This window comes from Triturus cristatus, chromosome 5_2, assembly GCF_964204655.1.
Source record: "Triturus cristatus chromosome 5_2, aTriCri1.1, whole genome shotgun sequence".
Classification (NCBI taxonomy): domain Eukaryota; kingdom Metazoa; phylum Chordata; class Amphibia; order Caudata; family Salamandridae; genus Triturus; species Triturus cristatus.
Window position 1 is genome coordinate 38,238,199 of NC_140588.1, and position 13,642 is coordinate 38,251,840.

The 13,642-nt window shown below is 48.9% G+C and overlaps 1 protein-coding gene across 1 annotated transcript in view; it reads left to right on the forward strand.

Moving 5' to 3' along the window:
- The first annotated feature begins 3,428 nt into the window (after window positions 1-3,428).
- CTNNAL1 (catenin alpha like 1) overlaps window positions 3,429-13,642 on the forward strand; it is an 862,216-nt gene continuing 852,002 nt past the window's right edge. Inside the window, exon 1 of the mRNA XM_085606809.1 lies at window positions 3,429-3,787. Coding sequence (XP_085462935.1) covers window positions 3,662-3,787 — 126 coding nt within the window. The 5' untranslated portion in view covers window positions 3,429-3,661. The remainder of the gene's footprint in view (window positions 3,788-13,642) is intronic.

Consider the following 13,642-nt stretch of genomic DNA (forward strand, 5'->3'; position numbering starts at 1 on the left):
TCAGCCTATCACTTTAGAGCAGAGGTCTTCAATCTGTGGGGCGCGACCCACAGGGGGGCCACGGAGTCCTGGGAAGGGGGTCGCGCATTTCCAGGCCTAACTTCTGCTTGGTAAACAAAACATGTGCTCTTCCTTTGGACAAAAACACCGCGATCGTTAAAACACTTCAGCTGAAGTAACTTGAGTCTCTTGTGCTATAAAAGGAAGAGGCCCAGCAGACAGGTAAAACAATCCCTCTAACAAGCCTTCTTTCCAGGGTGCCTGCCTACCTGAATGAAAAGCAAATGTGTGCTAGAAGTTAATCTGCAGATTTGAAAACCATGTAAAACTGTGGCAGCGCCAAACCTTATGCCTCCCCACAGCAGGCGTAATGAGGAGAAATGTTTTCATTTCTCCCCGTTTTTTACTCTTTCCATGTATGCTGCATTCTGCAGCACACATTGAAAGATGAAATACCCCCTCATGATTGACCTTTGGTTTGCTAAACATAGTTTAATTTATTACCCAATGTAAAAATGAATTGCTGTGGTAACAGGGGGCATTTAATAAAGGGATAATACCTATTTATTCCGTCATCTGTCTGCTTTCATCCCTGCCGCGCCCTACTCCGCTCCACCACGCTTACCTGACCGGCCGCCGCTGGATAGTTGGCAATGATGAAGAGGGGGTCCTTACGCCTAAAACGTTTTGACAGGGGGGTCCCGGCATCAAAAAGCTTGAAGACCTCTGCTTTAGAGGAAATACATAGTTCCCTGGGTTCAGCAAAGTCTGGGTCTCCCCGGGATCTCTGTCCTCCTAAAATAATGCTCCTGCTAGCTACTTGCTGCGCTCCAGTGATCCTAGAGATCTTTAATTGCTCAATTAAAACAGCCACTATTCGGCCAGAGTGGAAGGCAGCATGTGTATGGCCCATATTTAAAAAATCAACTCTGGACCAAAAATCTCTCTGCAATTATCGTCCAATATCCTTGTTACCTCTACTGGGCAAACAGCTTGACGGCCTAATAAACAAACAGTTGGGATCCTATCTTGAACTCAGCCATATCCTTGATCCCTCACAATCTGGCTTTCGCCCAGGGTACAGCACAGAGACGACGCTTTTGACTGTGACCGATTCTCTGAGACTGGTGTTGGATGCAGGGAACCCAGTGATACTGGTGTTATAAGACCTCTCCTCAGCCTTTGATACCATCTCCCATTCAAGGCTTTTGGAAAGGCTGCAAGCGATCGGTATACACGGACTGGCACTCAAATGACTTCAGCATTTCCTGACAGCCAGACAGCAAACTTTCATTCTGGGCCCGCATTCCTCGCGTAAACTGACCTTACACAATGGTGTTCCGCAGGGCTCATATCTGAGCCCCAAATTGTTTAATATCTATATGGCGCCCCAAGCGGGGATTACAGAGCACTTCGGCTTTGAGATATCACATGCTGATGACACCCAACTGATGTTTACTCTAGGACAGGACCTGATAACAACTACAAAATGTTTCGCATCAGGCATGTTAGCAATCTCAGATTGGATGACCGAGAACTGTCCCCAGCTAAACGCAGAAAAGACGGAGCTCATGCTGCTTCTCTCTATTTGGTCGAATGACTGGTGGCCTCACCAATTGGGGGCCACTCCTGTGCCCAAACAAACAGTAAAGGACTTGGGGCTAAAACTGGACCAAGCTTTAATGATGAAAAAGCAAATTGCGGCAACTACAAGCTCATACTACTACAATCTGCGCCTTTTGAGCAAAATGTCCCCCTTCCTCCCTACCTCTGCCCATTGAACACTGGTCCAGGCCATGGTGATAAGCAGACTGGACTATGGAAACTCCCTTTTGGCAGAGGCGAACGGATCATTGCTCTCCAAGCTCCAGGTGGTTCAAAACACTGCTACCAGGTTTATTCTGAATCTCCCGTCTGCCACTTCCTCACCTCTCTTGCTGAAGGAACTACACAGGCTGCCAGTGAAGAAGCGCTCCTACTTTGAAATCTGTTGCCTTACGTACAATGCCTTAAAAGGCAAAGGCCCGTTATATCTCTGGCAAAAAATAATAACATACTCTCCTAGTCATCACAATCTTAGATGCTGCGATAAAGCCTTACTGGGTGTTCCCAGAATCCGCCAAACGCGCAGCGGGTGTAAGGCCTTCTCCTATCTTGCCCCAAGGTACTGTAACAAACTTCTTTTGCCCTTGCGTTCCACCCTTACCTACTGTAAATTTAGGAAACAACTCAAAGCCTATTTATTCTGAACCATCAGGTACATTTCCTGATCTGATGCCCCTGGGTGAGTTGTGCGCTATAGGAAATATATTTAACATAACATAACTAACATTGGCAACAGCAGTGCATAATTTGAGCTGGTGGTTTCCGGTGCTTGACACGACACTTAATTGTCAACACCGAGTTTGACAGTCTACCACAGGATGGGGCTGTCTGGCTAATTTTGAGATTACCACAACAACTGTTTACTTATTAACGTTTACTTATTGATTCAATAGACATTAATAATGACTATTACATGCCGCCCATGCCACTCATAGCTTTGGGGGCCTGAAATAGTCCGAACTTTCACAAGAGTGTGATGGTTAATAGTTTTGTTGTTACTATGATTGGCAGCATGGCAGGGGCAATGTGTGGTGCCAGCAGCAGTGGCCTCCTGATGAGAGCCCTGGCACTTCTTTTTTACTAATTAAGCTCTGGTCGGCAGTGTTTGAGGCGTAGGTTCACTGTGAGTCTTGCCTGGATGCAATAAAGCTCAGAGAGAGGCACTCAAATGCGTCTAAACCTAACATGTGTATTTGTCAAAGTGCAAGTTCAGCGCCAAATGAGCATCTTGGCGCTGAATACCAGATGTTCGTTTTTACCCAGCTCAATGGTACTCATTTTATCGATCTCAGAAAAGATGAAAGGACCCTCCGGAAACTGAACCTGTGACCACAGGCCCCTGCAGTGCATGCATTAGTCCCCTATGCCACCAGACGCGGCAACCCTCCCGAAGACGGTCCTTAGTATACCTCTCTAGCCACGCCCCTTTTAGTGAATCCCTGCCATCTCTCTCCCCCCCCCCCCCCCCAATCTCCTTAAATGACTGCTTGGGCCGCAAGTATAACTGGAATTGTTGCTGTTCTTATACTCTAATTAGATAGTTTAAGCGCTCTGATATCTACGGATTTTGGAAATAGCATAAAGCGTTTATATGTATACTGGTGTTGTTTCAAATCGGACCGGGTCAGCTCATATAAGAAAGCAAAAACAGGTTGAAATTAACTTCTTATGGATGCTTCTGAGGCGCTCGGCTGCCAGGCCCTTCGGCTGGCTAGATGAGAAGTTGTTTGCCTGTATTTTGAGAAAGTTTTCGTTGGGTCGGGCAGGAGAAGGTTCGCAAAGGCCGGTTGATGCCTGTGCGAGGAGGAGGAAAGGGGAGGAGGCAGGTCTGGTGGAGGGAGGGGGCCGGGCGCACACTGCTCAGCGGCGGCGCTGCTTCCCCCATCGGTGGCCGGCTGCGGTGCTTGTCGCTCGCTGGCCGGAGGTGCGCTCGCTGTTCCGGCTGCACACACTGCGAGGAGGAGAGGCGCGCTTACTCCCCGAGGGAGCCCGGGGCAGAGCGCTGGGAGCCGCAGGGAGGCCACCGGGGAGCAGTACAGGGCGGCGAGGAGGCGACATGGCCACTTCACCGTGCAGCAGCAGCGGGGTCTCCTCGTCTTCCTCCTCCGGCTTCACCATGGACTCTGGGCTGGAAATCAAGACCCGCTCCGTGGAGCAGACCCTGGTACCGCTTGTATCACAGGTAGGAGCGCAGAGCGGCCGATAAAACCCGGGGTAGTGGCGTGCGGCGAACCGGAGTTGGTTGGAGCAGGGAGCTCCAAACTCCAGGCGGGGGAGAGGGCGAGAGGCAGTCCAATCTTCACAACTACCGTTCCCAGGGGACCCTCGGCTGCCCAGTCTGTGTGTTTGCTCTCTGTCATCCTGTTACTATTTCATCTTGACGGGCACTTGAATTCTGCCCCTGACTGACCCTTATTTCCCCAATTTCAACTTTCAGAGCGCGAGAGCCCTGGGCTAGTGCACCCTGCCCACCTGACCCTCAGCAGGCGAGGGTGCATGGTGGGCGGTGTTTATCTGGCACTTAAAGTGCCGTGGGGGGAAGTGGGACGCTCTACTGAGAGAGCGGGGGAGAAAGTACAGAAACCTTTGTGATTAGAATGAAATCGCAGTTTCCCCTGCGTTTTGTTTTCTAGTGGCAGACACTACTCACTGTGCTGGTAACAGTAGAACCTAATCTGAACTGCCATGCCTATTGTCATTTAATTGTCCCAGAATGCACCCATTGCCAATGCGAATTAACTCGCTAAATGCCGTGTCACCGGCAGTGGTTCACCATAGAACCTTCTTGCTTAGGGGAACGGAGCAGCTGCACGATGCCACAAACTCATGCCCTGAAGGCAGGCAACGTCACGGTAAACGTCATGTGTGGACCGTGATCGTGCAGGGATTCTGCGCCAGAGCTTCTGGGTGTGTAGTAAACCGGACTCGTGTAGGAATGCTGTTCATCTTTTGCACACACACAAGGAATAGTGAATTGAAGGTGGAGGCGAACTCTTAAATATATCAACTTTTCCTAGCATTTTCCTCAGTATTTAGTGGTAAACTGCAAGGCTCAGAAGCAGCAGGCTGCATCACTGGTGAATACAGTGAAATACTCCAGTTGCCACTTTTGGCCAGTTCAGGGGTAGGTTGGCTGGCGTCATTTTGTGTCGGGGGTTGAATTGTCGAGGAGGGGAAAGCAGGAAGGCCTCTGTGACCCGTGTGAACTGACTGGGAGACTCCTCAATTAGATGAAACTCTCTTCTTGTTGGTGTACTTGCCAAGGGGGCATTTAGCATGGCGCTCGGGCTCAGAGGCTGGCCTAGGATTTAGTCAATGGTTAATTTGGACTATTTAACAAGCGTTAGTATTGTGGTCAGGACTCTGACAGCTGGGCGTGACCGGGGCCTCCCTGGACGTCTTGGAAGGCGTGCAGTAGGGCAAAGTGCTGTAGCCCTTTGACCCCGCAACCAAAGCAGTAACGGAGCCCCTGCTTTGAAGGGGCCACAACTGTAAGGGCCCCAGCCTTGCCATAAGTGTATATGCGGAAGGGCGATTCGAAAGTAAACCGCACCGCGATGTTATTATTAGATTACTTTGGAAGTGACAGTTCATCAGGAATGGCAGGGCTCGGCATTTGCTTATTTTATCCAAGTCTCGTCTGTGAGGCAGGGGCTGGTGGGGGCTAAGTGCTGGGTAGGGCCATACTCCGTACAAACGTATGCTCCATGCAGCGTGTGACGACTAAATACATGCAAGCACCCTGTCTTCTCAATGTAAACTTGGCTCTTATTTCCGTGGTTTTCCCGCGGTTAATATGTAAGCTACTGGACAGGATATTGCAGGTGTCTGGTAACACACTGTGTGTCTGATCGGAAGGAGGCCAAGCTTCCGTATTGGTTGGTCGATGCGTTCCTGGTGTAGACAAGCTCGTATTTCCAATGTGAGCTGCACACATTCCAAGACTGTACAACCATTCAGGATTAGCAAGATGCATGACTTAATCAATACTGTGAACGCGTCTGCGTTGCAACCGTTTTATGTAAGGGCTTGTTGTCTCTTCCACTCTCGTGTGCGCTCTTATCTTTCGCTGACCCCCCCCCCCCCCCCATTTTCTGCCGTGTTCTTCATAGTGGGCATCTCAAAAGCTAATGTTATTGGACAAGTTTGCCCCCACCCCCGCGCTGCCGCATCCACGCAAACAAAGCATTTCTTGTTGTGTAATCCAGTGTTCATAGTTTATGCTGAGATGTTATTGCAACAGAATTGGAAAGACAGAGCGTCGTTCGTTGGAGTTATCCAGCCATTTGATGTGAAATGCTAACATGATCCCAGAGTTTTCTCAGTGAAAGATTGTATGTTCTCTCACGGATGTGGGAATATGTGTAGCTGGACTGGCTCTAGAATATCCATGTCAATAGCATGCAACAAAAGGAAGCATTTTGTGACTTTGTTTGCTGTACTCACGTCTGTGATTTTACAGGTATGTTTAATTGCCCAGTTCACAATTTAATTTGTTTAGTATAGCTTTGCTTCGGCCTGAGGTATTTTTAGGATGAATTTTTTCCACCATGATCTTTCACTCATGTTATGCTGCTTGCCCAGGCCCCCAACTTTGTGTCACTGGGAGTGGCTCTCCTCAGGTGATATGATCTTGCAAATTATTCATATTTTGCATGGAAGACTGTATCAGCCCTATTTTAATACACCTTCAGTGTTGCGTGGGGAAACAGCAACATTAAACTTTGACTGCACAGAATAAACTTTCCAGGGTGTGTTTTCTAGGCAGGAATACAACTTTAGGCTACCGTGAAAATGTTTTTTGTTTGTCTGGTATAAAAAATACAAGGTTGTGTAGTGTTCAGTGTATGGTCCTGTGATGCTTTCTGCCAGAATGGTAGCCTGTACATTACTTCATGCAATACCTGGACAATGCATCATTGTAAGGATTGCGTAGTGCCATGGTTGAGGTTTCATGGTTTGTTTAAAGTGCCCTCTTTCCAGTGAGGAGCCTGTTCTCATATGTGAGTGTCCAGGTTATGCATTACACTACCTTGTATACAGGGCCAGCTTTGGTCCCGGTGGCGCCCTGTGCCACCATGTTTGATGGCGCCGCCTCCCCATAACCAACCTCGCTACAGATTCCCTCACTACCACCATTTGACAATAATCCCCAAGTCTCCATAACCACTTTCTTTTATATTCATTTAGTCTTATTGCGGCACTCATACCAGTTTAAGGTGTCAGAACACTTTACATCACACATATGTTGCACAGAGACAATCATCCGTGTGTAAATCAGTGCATAGGAAATGTGACATAAGACAGAGGTCTACAAAGGTGTAGGAGTCACATGTCATCCATACTGGAAGGCAGTATAGTTTGGGAGTCCTTGGTCTGGAAAAGCACAGATTCAGAATTTAAAATGTAACACAATTGTTAGGGGTTTTCTTTAATAAGACAACTTGATTACTACCCAAATGAACCCTTTTTGCATTATTAGGATAAGGAAAAACTGGGCAAAAAAACATGTATCAGAAATATATTCCTTGCAGTTTGCATGCAGCTCTTTGATGACAGTTAATACCTCACTGCTCTTTATTAGGATTCTAAATTTTAAACTGCAAGTAACAAAATGATGTCTCTGACAAAAGCCATAACCCATTGACCTATTTATAGTGTATGCACTTTGTGATCTGAATGGGACAAGTTCTTTGCAGCAGGCACATTAACCTTCTGCGCTATGATGAGTCAAAACTTCCACTTCCATACAAAGCTCTGGTCTTTCTCCAGAAAGAACATTAATCACCGGAGTTATCGTGACATTTTTATTGATGCTTGAAAATTGCTGGGTCAAGAAACGTGGCATCAGGTGTTTTGAAAACAATAAACATGGCGCCCCAAGTCCGCACCCGGTGTGGTGTCACCGATCGCACCGCCCTAGAGCCGGCCCTGCTTGTATACCCCAAAAACCTGTGTCACTCGGCCAAGAACGTCAACGCCTAGGGACGTACAGATTTACCTCTTACAAGTGGAATTCACGGGTTTATTAAGCATTTTAACATTAACCAGAGTTTCCCCACTTGTAAGAGGGGGCAAAAAATATAAAAATGTACTAATTAAATGATTCACCACAAGCTTGGCCGTGATCCATTTTCAGTGATCGGGTAAATTTGAAATGTCTTTGAGTATTTGTGTTGGATATTTCTCCAGCTCGGCTTCAGTTGCAAGTGCCCTGTCTAGTTTTGGGGTAATCCCATCCATTCCCACTGGCCCCACTATTTGGCATTCCAGGTTTGAAAACTACCATCCCCACCGGGCCGCTTTCTAACTGGGATAGAGGGAGTACTTTCATCACTGGAATACTTCTGCTCATGTCACTGTGATTTACCAATCTTTCTTTGACACAGGTGGATGGCTCAAAGCTGCCACTTCCGGGCCCACTTAAATTTTCTGAACCTCAGGTGGGTTAACCCCTTGGCTCCTCACGCCCACTGAACAGACTGGGCCTTCAATAGTTCCACAAAGTCAGTTTGGCAAGAGGCAGCCACACCCGGATGAGGGATGAACACACACATGTTCTCATTTGTTGAAAAGGGAGCAAGGAGGAGAGAGTGGAGCGTGCCTAGTGTGATTCATTATCACTGGAAAAAAACAGTTTAATGAATAAACGTATTGCCACAGAAGTGAATGGGTGTATTCAGGGCAATATATGTTATAAATCGGTTGGGGTACATATTTGAAAATCACAATCGTGCTTCTGCTACGTGGTATTTAAATGTTACTTTCTGCATCTCTAGTTTTAGTTGCACCCAGATACTGTATCCACTACAATATTTTCCTGACACCCCGATCCATGCTGAAACATTTTGATTCAATTAGTTTACCCTGGGAGAGCTCAGCTGAGTGGTGGCAACATTGAATACTTTGTTTCCGGTGAGAGGAAACATCACAGGTACTCCTGGGGGGCAGATGAGTCAGTACTTAAAAGGCGAGTGATTTTATGGTGTGGGAGTTAGGGGTGGGTGGAATTTGCGAAAGTGACTTTCGCAAATTATCGCGAAAATGTTAAATATCTCCGCAAACACGCGGAAATATCGCGAAGATGCGGAAGTTTTTTTCCCGCCCGTTCGCGGTATTTTCTGCGTGGTCGCGGCTCGCCAACTTACCCATGCGGTTGCTCCCGGGCGCGGCCATCTTGTTTTCACTCTTCTCGCGGTGCATGATCGCGAGAAGAAAGACGTAATCGCGCGACCAATGACATTACTGCGGGCGCGAACTGTCGCGAGACAGCGCAAATGGCTACCAACAATCCAACATCTCGTGGAGAACGCGACCGGATCGGGAAAACTTGTCGGCGAACGCGGGGATTCAGGTAAGGCGATCGCGCACGCGCGCGAGAATGTATTATTTTACAGCGCGAGCAAGAAACAAATTATCGCTAAGCTGCGGAATGCGGAAATTTTGACATTTTCGCGCTCTCCGCGGAACGCGAAAATGTCAAATTATCGCAATTTCCGCGAGCGGAACGGAAATTTAGCCCAGGCCTAGTGGGAGTGCTTTGACTACCGTAATTTACTCCTATGTCGCTTCTTTCGGCCCACTTGAGTCCAGTGACCTACACTAACCTGCCCGTTTTATTTCTGGCTTGACAGAGCAACTGTCTGGAAGACATAATACCAAAGTCCGCCTAGAGTAGTGTTTCCATCTCATCTCATGCTATTATGAATGTTTGGTGTATCATTCCGCCTTCTTTGCGTTGCTATTCTTGAGGGTACATTTACATCTTGAAAGTAAACTCAGTCATCACACTATAATCAAAAAAACTTTATTTTTTAGTTTTATAAAACAAAACTCAAATAAATCAGCAGTCAATGATATGCATGGTTAGTGACAATATACACATAAAGCACTATGACATTCGGCATGCAAGGCTATGGGATATATGAGTGCAGTCCCCAACCTGGGAAAATCAGGCATAGGGTGCTTGTGCCTCCTCTCGTCAGTGTGTATGCAAACTGAGCACTCCATGCGCTCCACACATTCCCATGTATCACCACACTCATTCGGTTATGTCATCACTGTCTTTCGACACAATGTCAGAGTTCGGGTCCAGCAAGGTAGTACACAGTTCTCTCCCTCAGCCAGATCGTCTATCACCCTCGTGGTGTCTCCTGAGCTGCATGTGAGACTCCTCCTCCAAAGTCCATTCCATTACATCCTTGTGGCGTTGTACAGTTTTGGGCTCTCTCAGTCCCATCTATGTGATGGCTACCCTGCTTCTGGCTAAGAATAACACCAATTGTAGGAACTTGTACGGTATCATCCTGCTCTTTGGGCGCTTTACGTTGCTGAACAGACAACACTGTGGTGTGCATGTCATTTTAGATGTGTGACCCTGTTGATATCAGCGACCACCTTAGTCCAGAAGAGGAAATTCTTGGCAAGCCTCCTCGAAGAAGATAAAAGTCTCCCCAGAGTGTAAATACCCTAAATAGGACTTGCCGTCCATCATCTGCCAGACCAGTTTTAATGCCCAAACTGTAAGTTCCCTATGGAATGGAGCTTGCCTCAGGACTACCTCGGCAAATCGTTGCCAAATTGTTGCTGTCTGCCTGATAATGTACAGGAATTCCGCTGGCAGTCCAGCTCCCATCATCAGTAATTTAGGGAACCGTTTCTCTGCAATTCTCTTGTACAATCAATGTTTTTCCCACTTATCACCCGGGTCCAGCCAGCGGGCTGCCTACTGAAGATGTGCAGCATAGTAATACAAATAAAGTCGCCTGACTTGCAGCCCCCCGTTTCTTACAGTTTGGTCATTGTGGCTGAGGCCATTCGACTGCGTCGGTCTGCCCAAAGCAGTGAGATAAGAATGGAGTCTAACTGCTTGAAGACACGTGATTGGAGGGGGGGGGGTGAGTTCTGCAGCATGTGCAGGCAACTGGGCCATTTTGGCTATGGGCATCCTCCTCATCAAGGAGAGGAGTAGTATTCCAGAAGGTCACAGATGACCTCAATGCATCTAAGACCCTGTCTATATGACCCTGTCTATATTTAGTTGGATCTGTAACCTCTGAGTGTGCGCTATCTAAATCCCAACGTATCTAAACTGTGTCATCCCAGCGCAGTGGTTAAGCCAGAGATCTGAAAAGTTCCTGAAGTCATCCAGCATCCATAGCAGTCTCGGTACAGCATCGCAATGGGAGTAGAGATAGAACAATGCACCATTGGCAAGAGTGAATTGACATGTAGAGTGTCTCCGATTAGTATGCCACAGCCATGTAGTTCCCTGCGTACCCAGATCTCCAAGGACTCTATGACAAATAAAAGTGGCGACAATGGCAGCCCGTTTGTGTTCTGTGGCCCAGCCTCCATGGCTCTGAGCCGCATCGCCCCACGTGCACCCTTGAAGTCGGTTCCTTATAAAGCAGCTGGATCCAGCCACAGAACCGCAGGCCAAAGCCCATAAGTCACAGCACCACGAGCAGGTATCCCCAGTCCACCATATGGAAGGCTTTCTCTAGGTTAACCATGACCAGGGTAAGATCCTCGTCACGGTGTTCAACCTCGTGCAGGACATGGGTCAGCTGTCTGAGGTTCATGCTGGTGCATCGATCTGGAATGAAGTCGCACTGGTCCCAGTGGACCAACTGCACCATGTGGGGCATTAACCGGCAGGCCAGTGACTTGCAAAGCGCCTTCACATTCGAATTAATCATTTTGAGAGGATATAAGTAGAAGGGTTGTCTGCGGCTCCCCCAGGTTTAAGTAACGTACATATTTCGCTTTCCTGCATAGTTTGTGGCAATATCCATGCCTTCAAGGCCTCTAGAAAAAGCTCCAGGAGTCCCTGCATTAAGGGGGCTGAGTAGGTCTGATAGAAATCCAACGGAAACCCGTCGCTCTTGGGATCCATAGACCGCTGAAGTGATTTCAAGGCCATTCTAATCTCTTCCATAGCTAATTGCTCATTCAAAGCCTCTATCGCAACTGGCCCAAGCCTGGGTAGGTCTAAATTTTCCAGATATTGAGTGCATGTGTGAGTGTCTACGGTCGGGTCTGCGGTGTAGATTCTTTGTAGGTGTGTGTGGAACGCGTCCACAATACCTGCTCTGGAGTTGATACTGGCACTGCCTAGCGTGGAAAGATGTGTCATCAGTGTCAGGGAATGTTCACCATGGAGAATCCAGGCCAGAAGACGCCCAGACTTGGTGCCCTCTCGATGCACTCATTGGGATATTGTTTTAGGGTGTACTTACCAAAATGGTTCCAAATGTCCGTTATACACCCCCATACCATGTACTCCTCCCTGAGTGTGTCTGCTGTAAATAGATGCGCAGTCTGCACCTCGGCAAGTGCTGACTCATCCCTGATTAACTCTGCCTGCAGTTGTCGCCGTACACCGCAAGTCAATCCCATGCAAGTGCCCTGCAGTAGCACCTTAAGATCCTTCCACTTCATGGATCAACTTCCAGTGGAGCCCCAGTTCGATTCATAGTAGCCTGTCAAAGACTGCAAGAGTGACTGGCATCTCACCGGATTCTCAAGGATCGCCTCTTGGAGGGGATTATCTGGGTAATTTGAGGCTTAAGGGTGACCACTGCTGCCTGCAATTTGGCGGTTAGCCTTGATGGTTGTGACCTTATCAGCTATTTTCTTTAGCTCAGCATGCAGGAGGTCAACATTAATTGACACCTCTCAATGTTGTGGTCCAGCTCAGTCTGGCGTATTGTATTGCAGCCAACAGTTCTGCCCTGGAGTGATCCAACCCACCGGTCAATGCCTCCCCTACATCCGTAGCACCTGTATGCATTGTTATTCATTGAATAGGGTGGCACGGGGTAGTATATTGGGTAATGGTGTTCACCGAGTGAGCACAAGTGTGCTGATCCTTACCCATTATGTGTCGAGGAGGGCGATTACTCGCCTTTCCGGATCTCTGGGGTCGCTCGTTTATCCTGCAGACAGGGTCTCCTGGGGTGCCTGGCTGCAGCTCTCCCTTTTTCCATCCAGAGCGCTGAGCCAGCGTGTCACTGGCGCTACCACAGTCAGTCTCCACCATCAGGGACTGCACCACTCCGGTGAGAGATGAAGAACCCTGGCTTTGTGCACACCTACCATTCTCCAGCTGTTGCATCTTCTCACGGGGGGCTCCCACATCATCGCGACCGCCTCCCTGGAGCAGCCACTATGGTCAGTTAAGAGCGTAGGTGAAGGTGGAAGAGGGAAAACAATATGTAGTTCCACCCCGAGGGTTTCAGACCTATGCACCCAGGTGGTATGCAGGATGTGGGAGGGTGAGCCCTGGTGTGGCAGGTAGGGCCACTGCAGTCCAGGCCTGAGGCCAGTAACGCTTGCCTTGAAGAAGACACTAGGCCCCAGCCACCATGTGCTGCAGCAGAAGGTGGGCAGGCTCCTATCCGGCAATCCTCCAAGACCTAGGACCAGCCACCAGCTGTAGCAGTGCAGGGCCCCACAAGGAGAGCGAGCAGAGGAGCTCCGTGCAGTATGTTCCTTGGCTGTGTCCAGTGGCAAAAGGGAGCTGATTAGAGCTCCAGGCACCTCACTGAGGGCTTACCTCCATCTCACAGGGCGCCGCAGCCAGAAGCCCCCTTGGCTCTTGTGCTCTGCAATTAGGGTGGATGGGTTCCTAAGTGACAGGGCCCCCAGGGACCAAGTCGAGCTGCAGGCAGTAGTGTGGCAGAAGCCTCTGTTGGGGGGAAACAGAATGCTACCGGACTATGCAGCCCTCAGCTTGTCCTGCCAGGCGAGGGGAGCTGCAGAAGGTCCAGGCACTGCATTGGGGCCACTCCAGGCACACCTCAGATTGTCTGGGCAGGTGACCAGGCATCTTCCAACCGCCCGCAGGGTGCCGCGACCCATAAATAATCGTCACGCCAGTGGCAGCTGCTCCAGATGGGCCCTGGCGCTGCAGGGAGAGGCAGGCCTGCTCGTACATACCTGGTCGTGCACCCGCCATCTCCGTCCAGCTAGGTACAGTCTGCCGCCCAGGGGCACAAAGTGACTCTCACCCCATGGGGTCTCCTTACAGCAG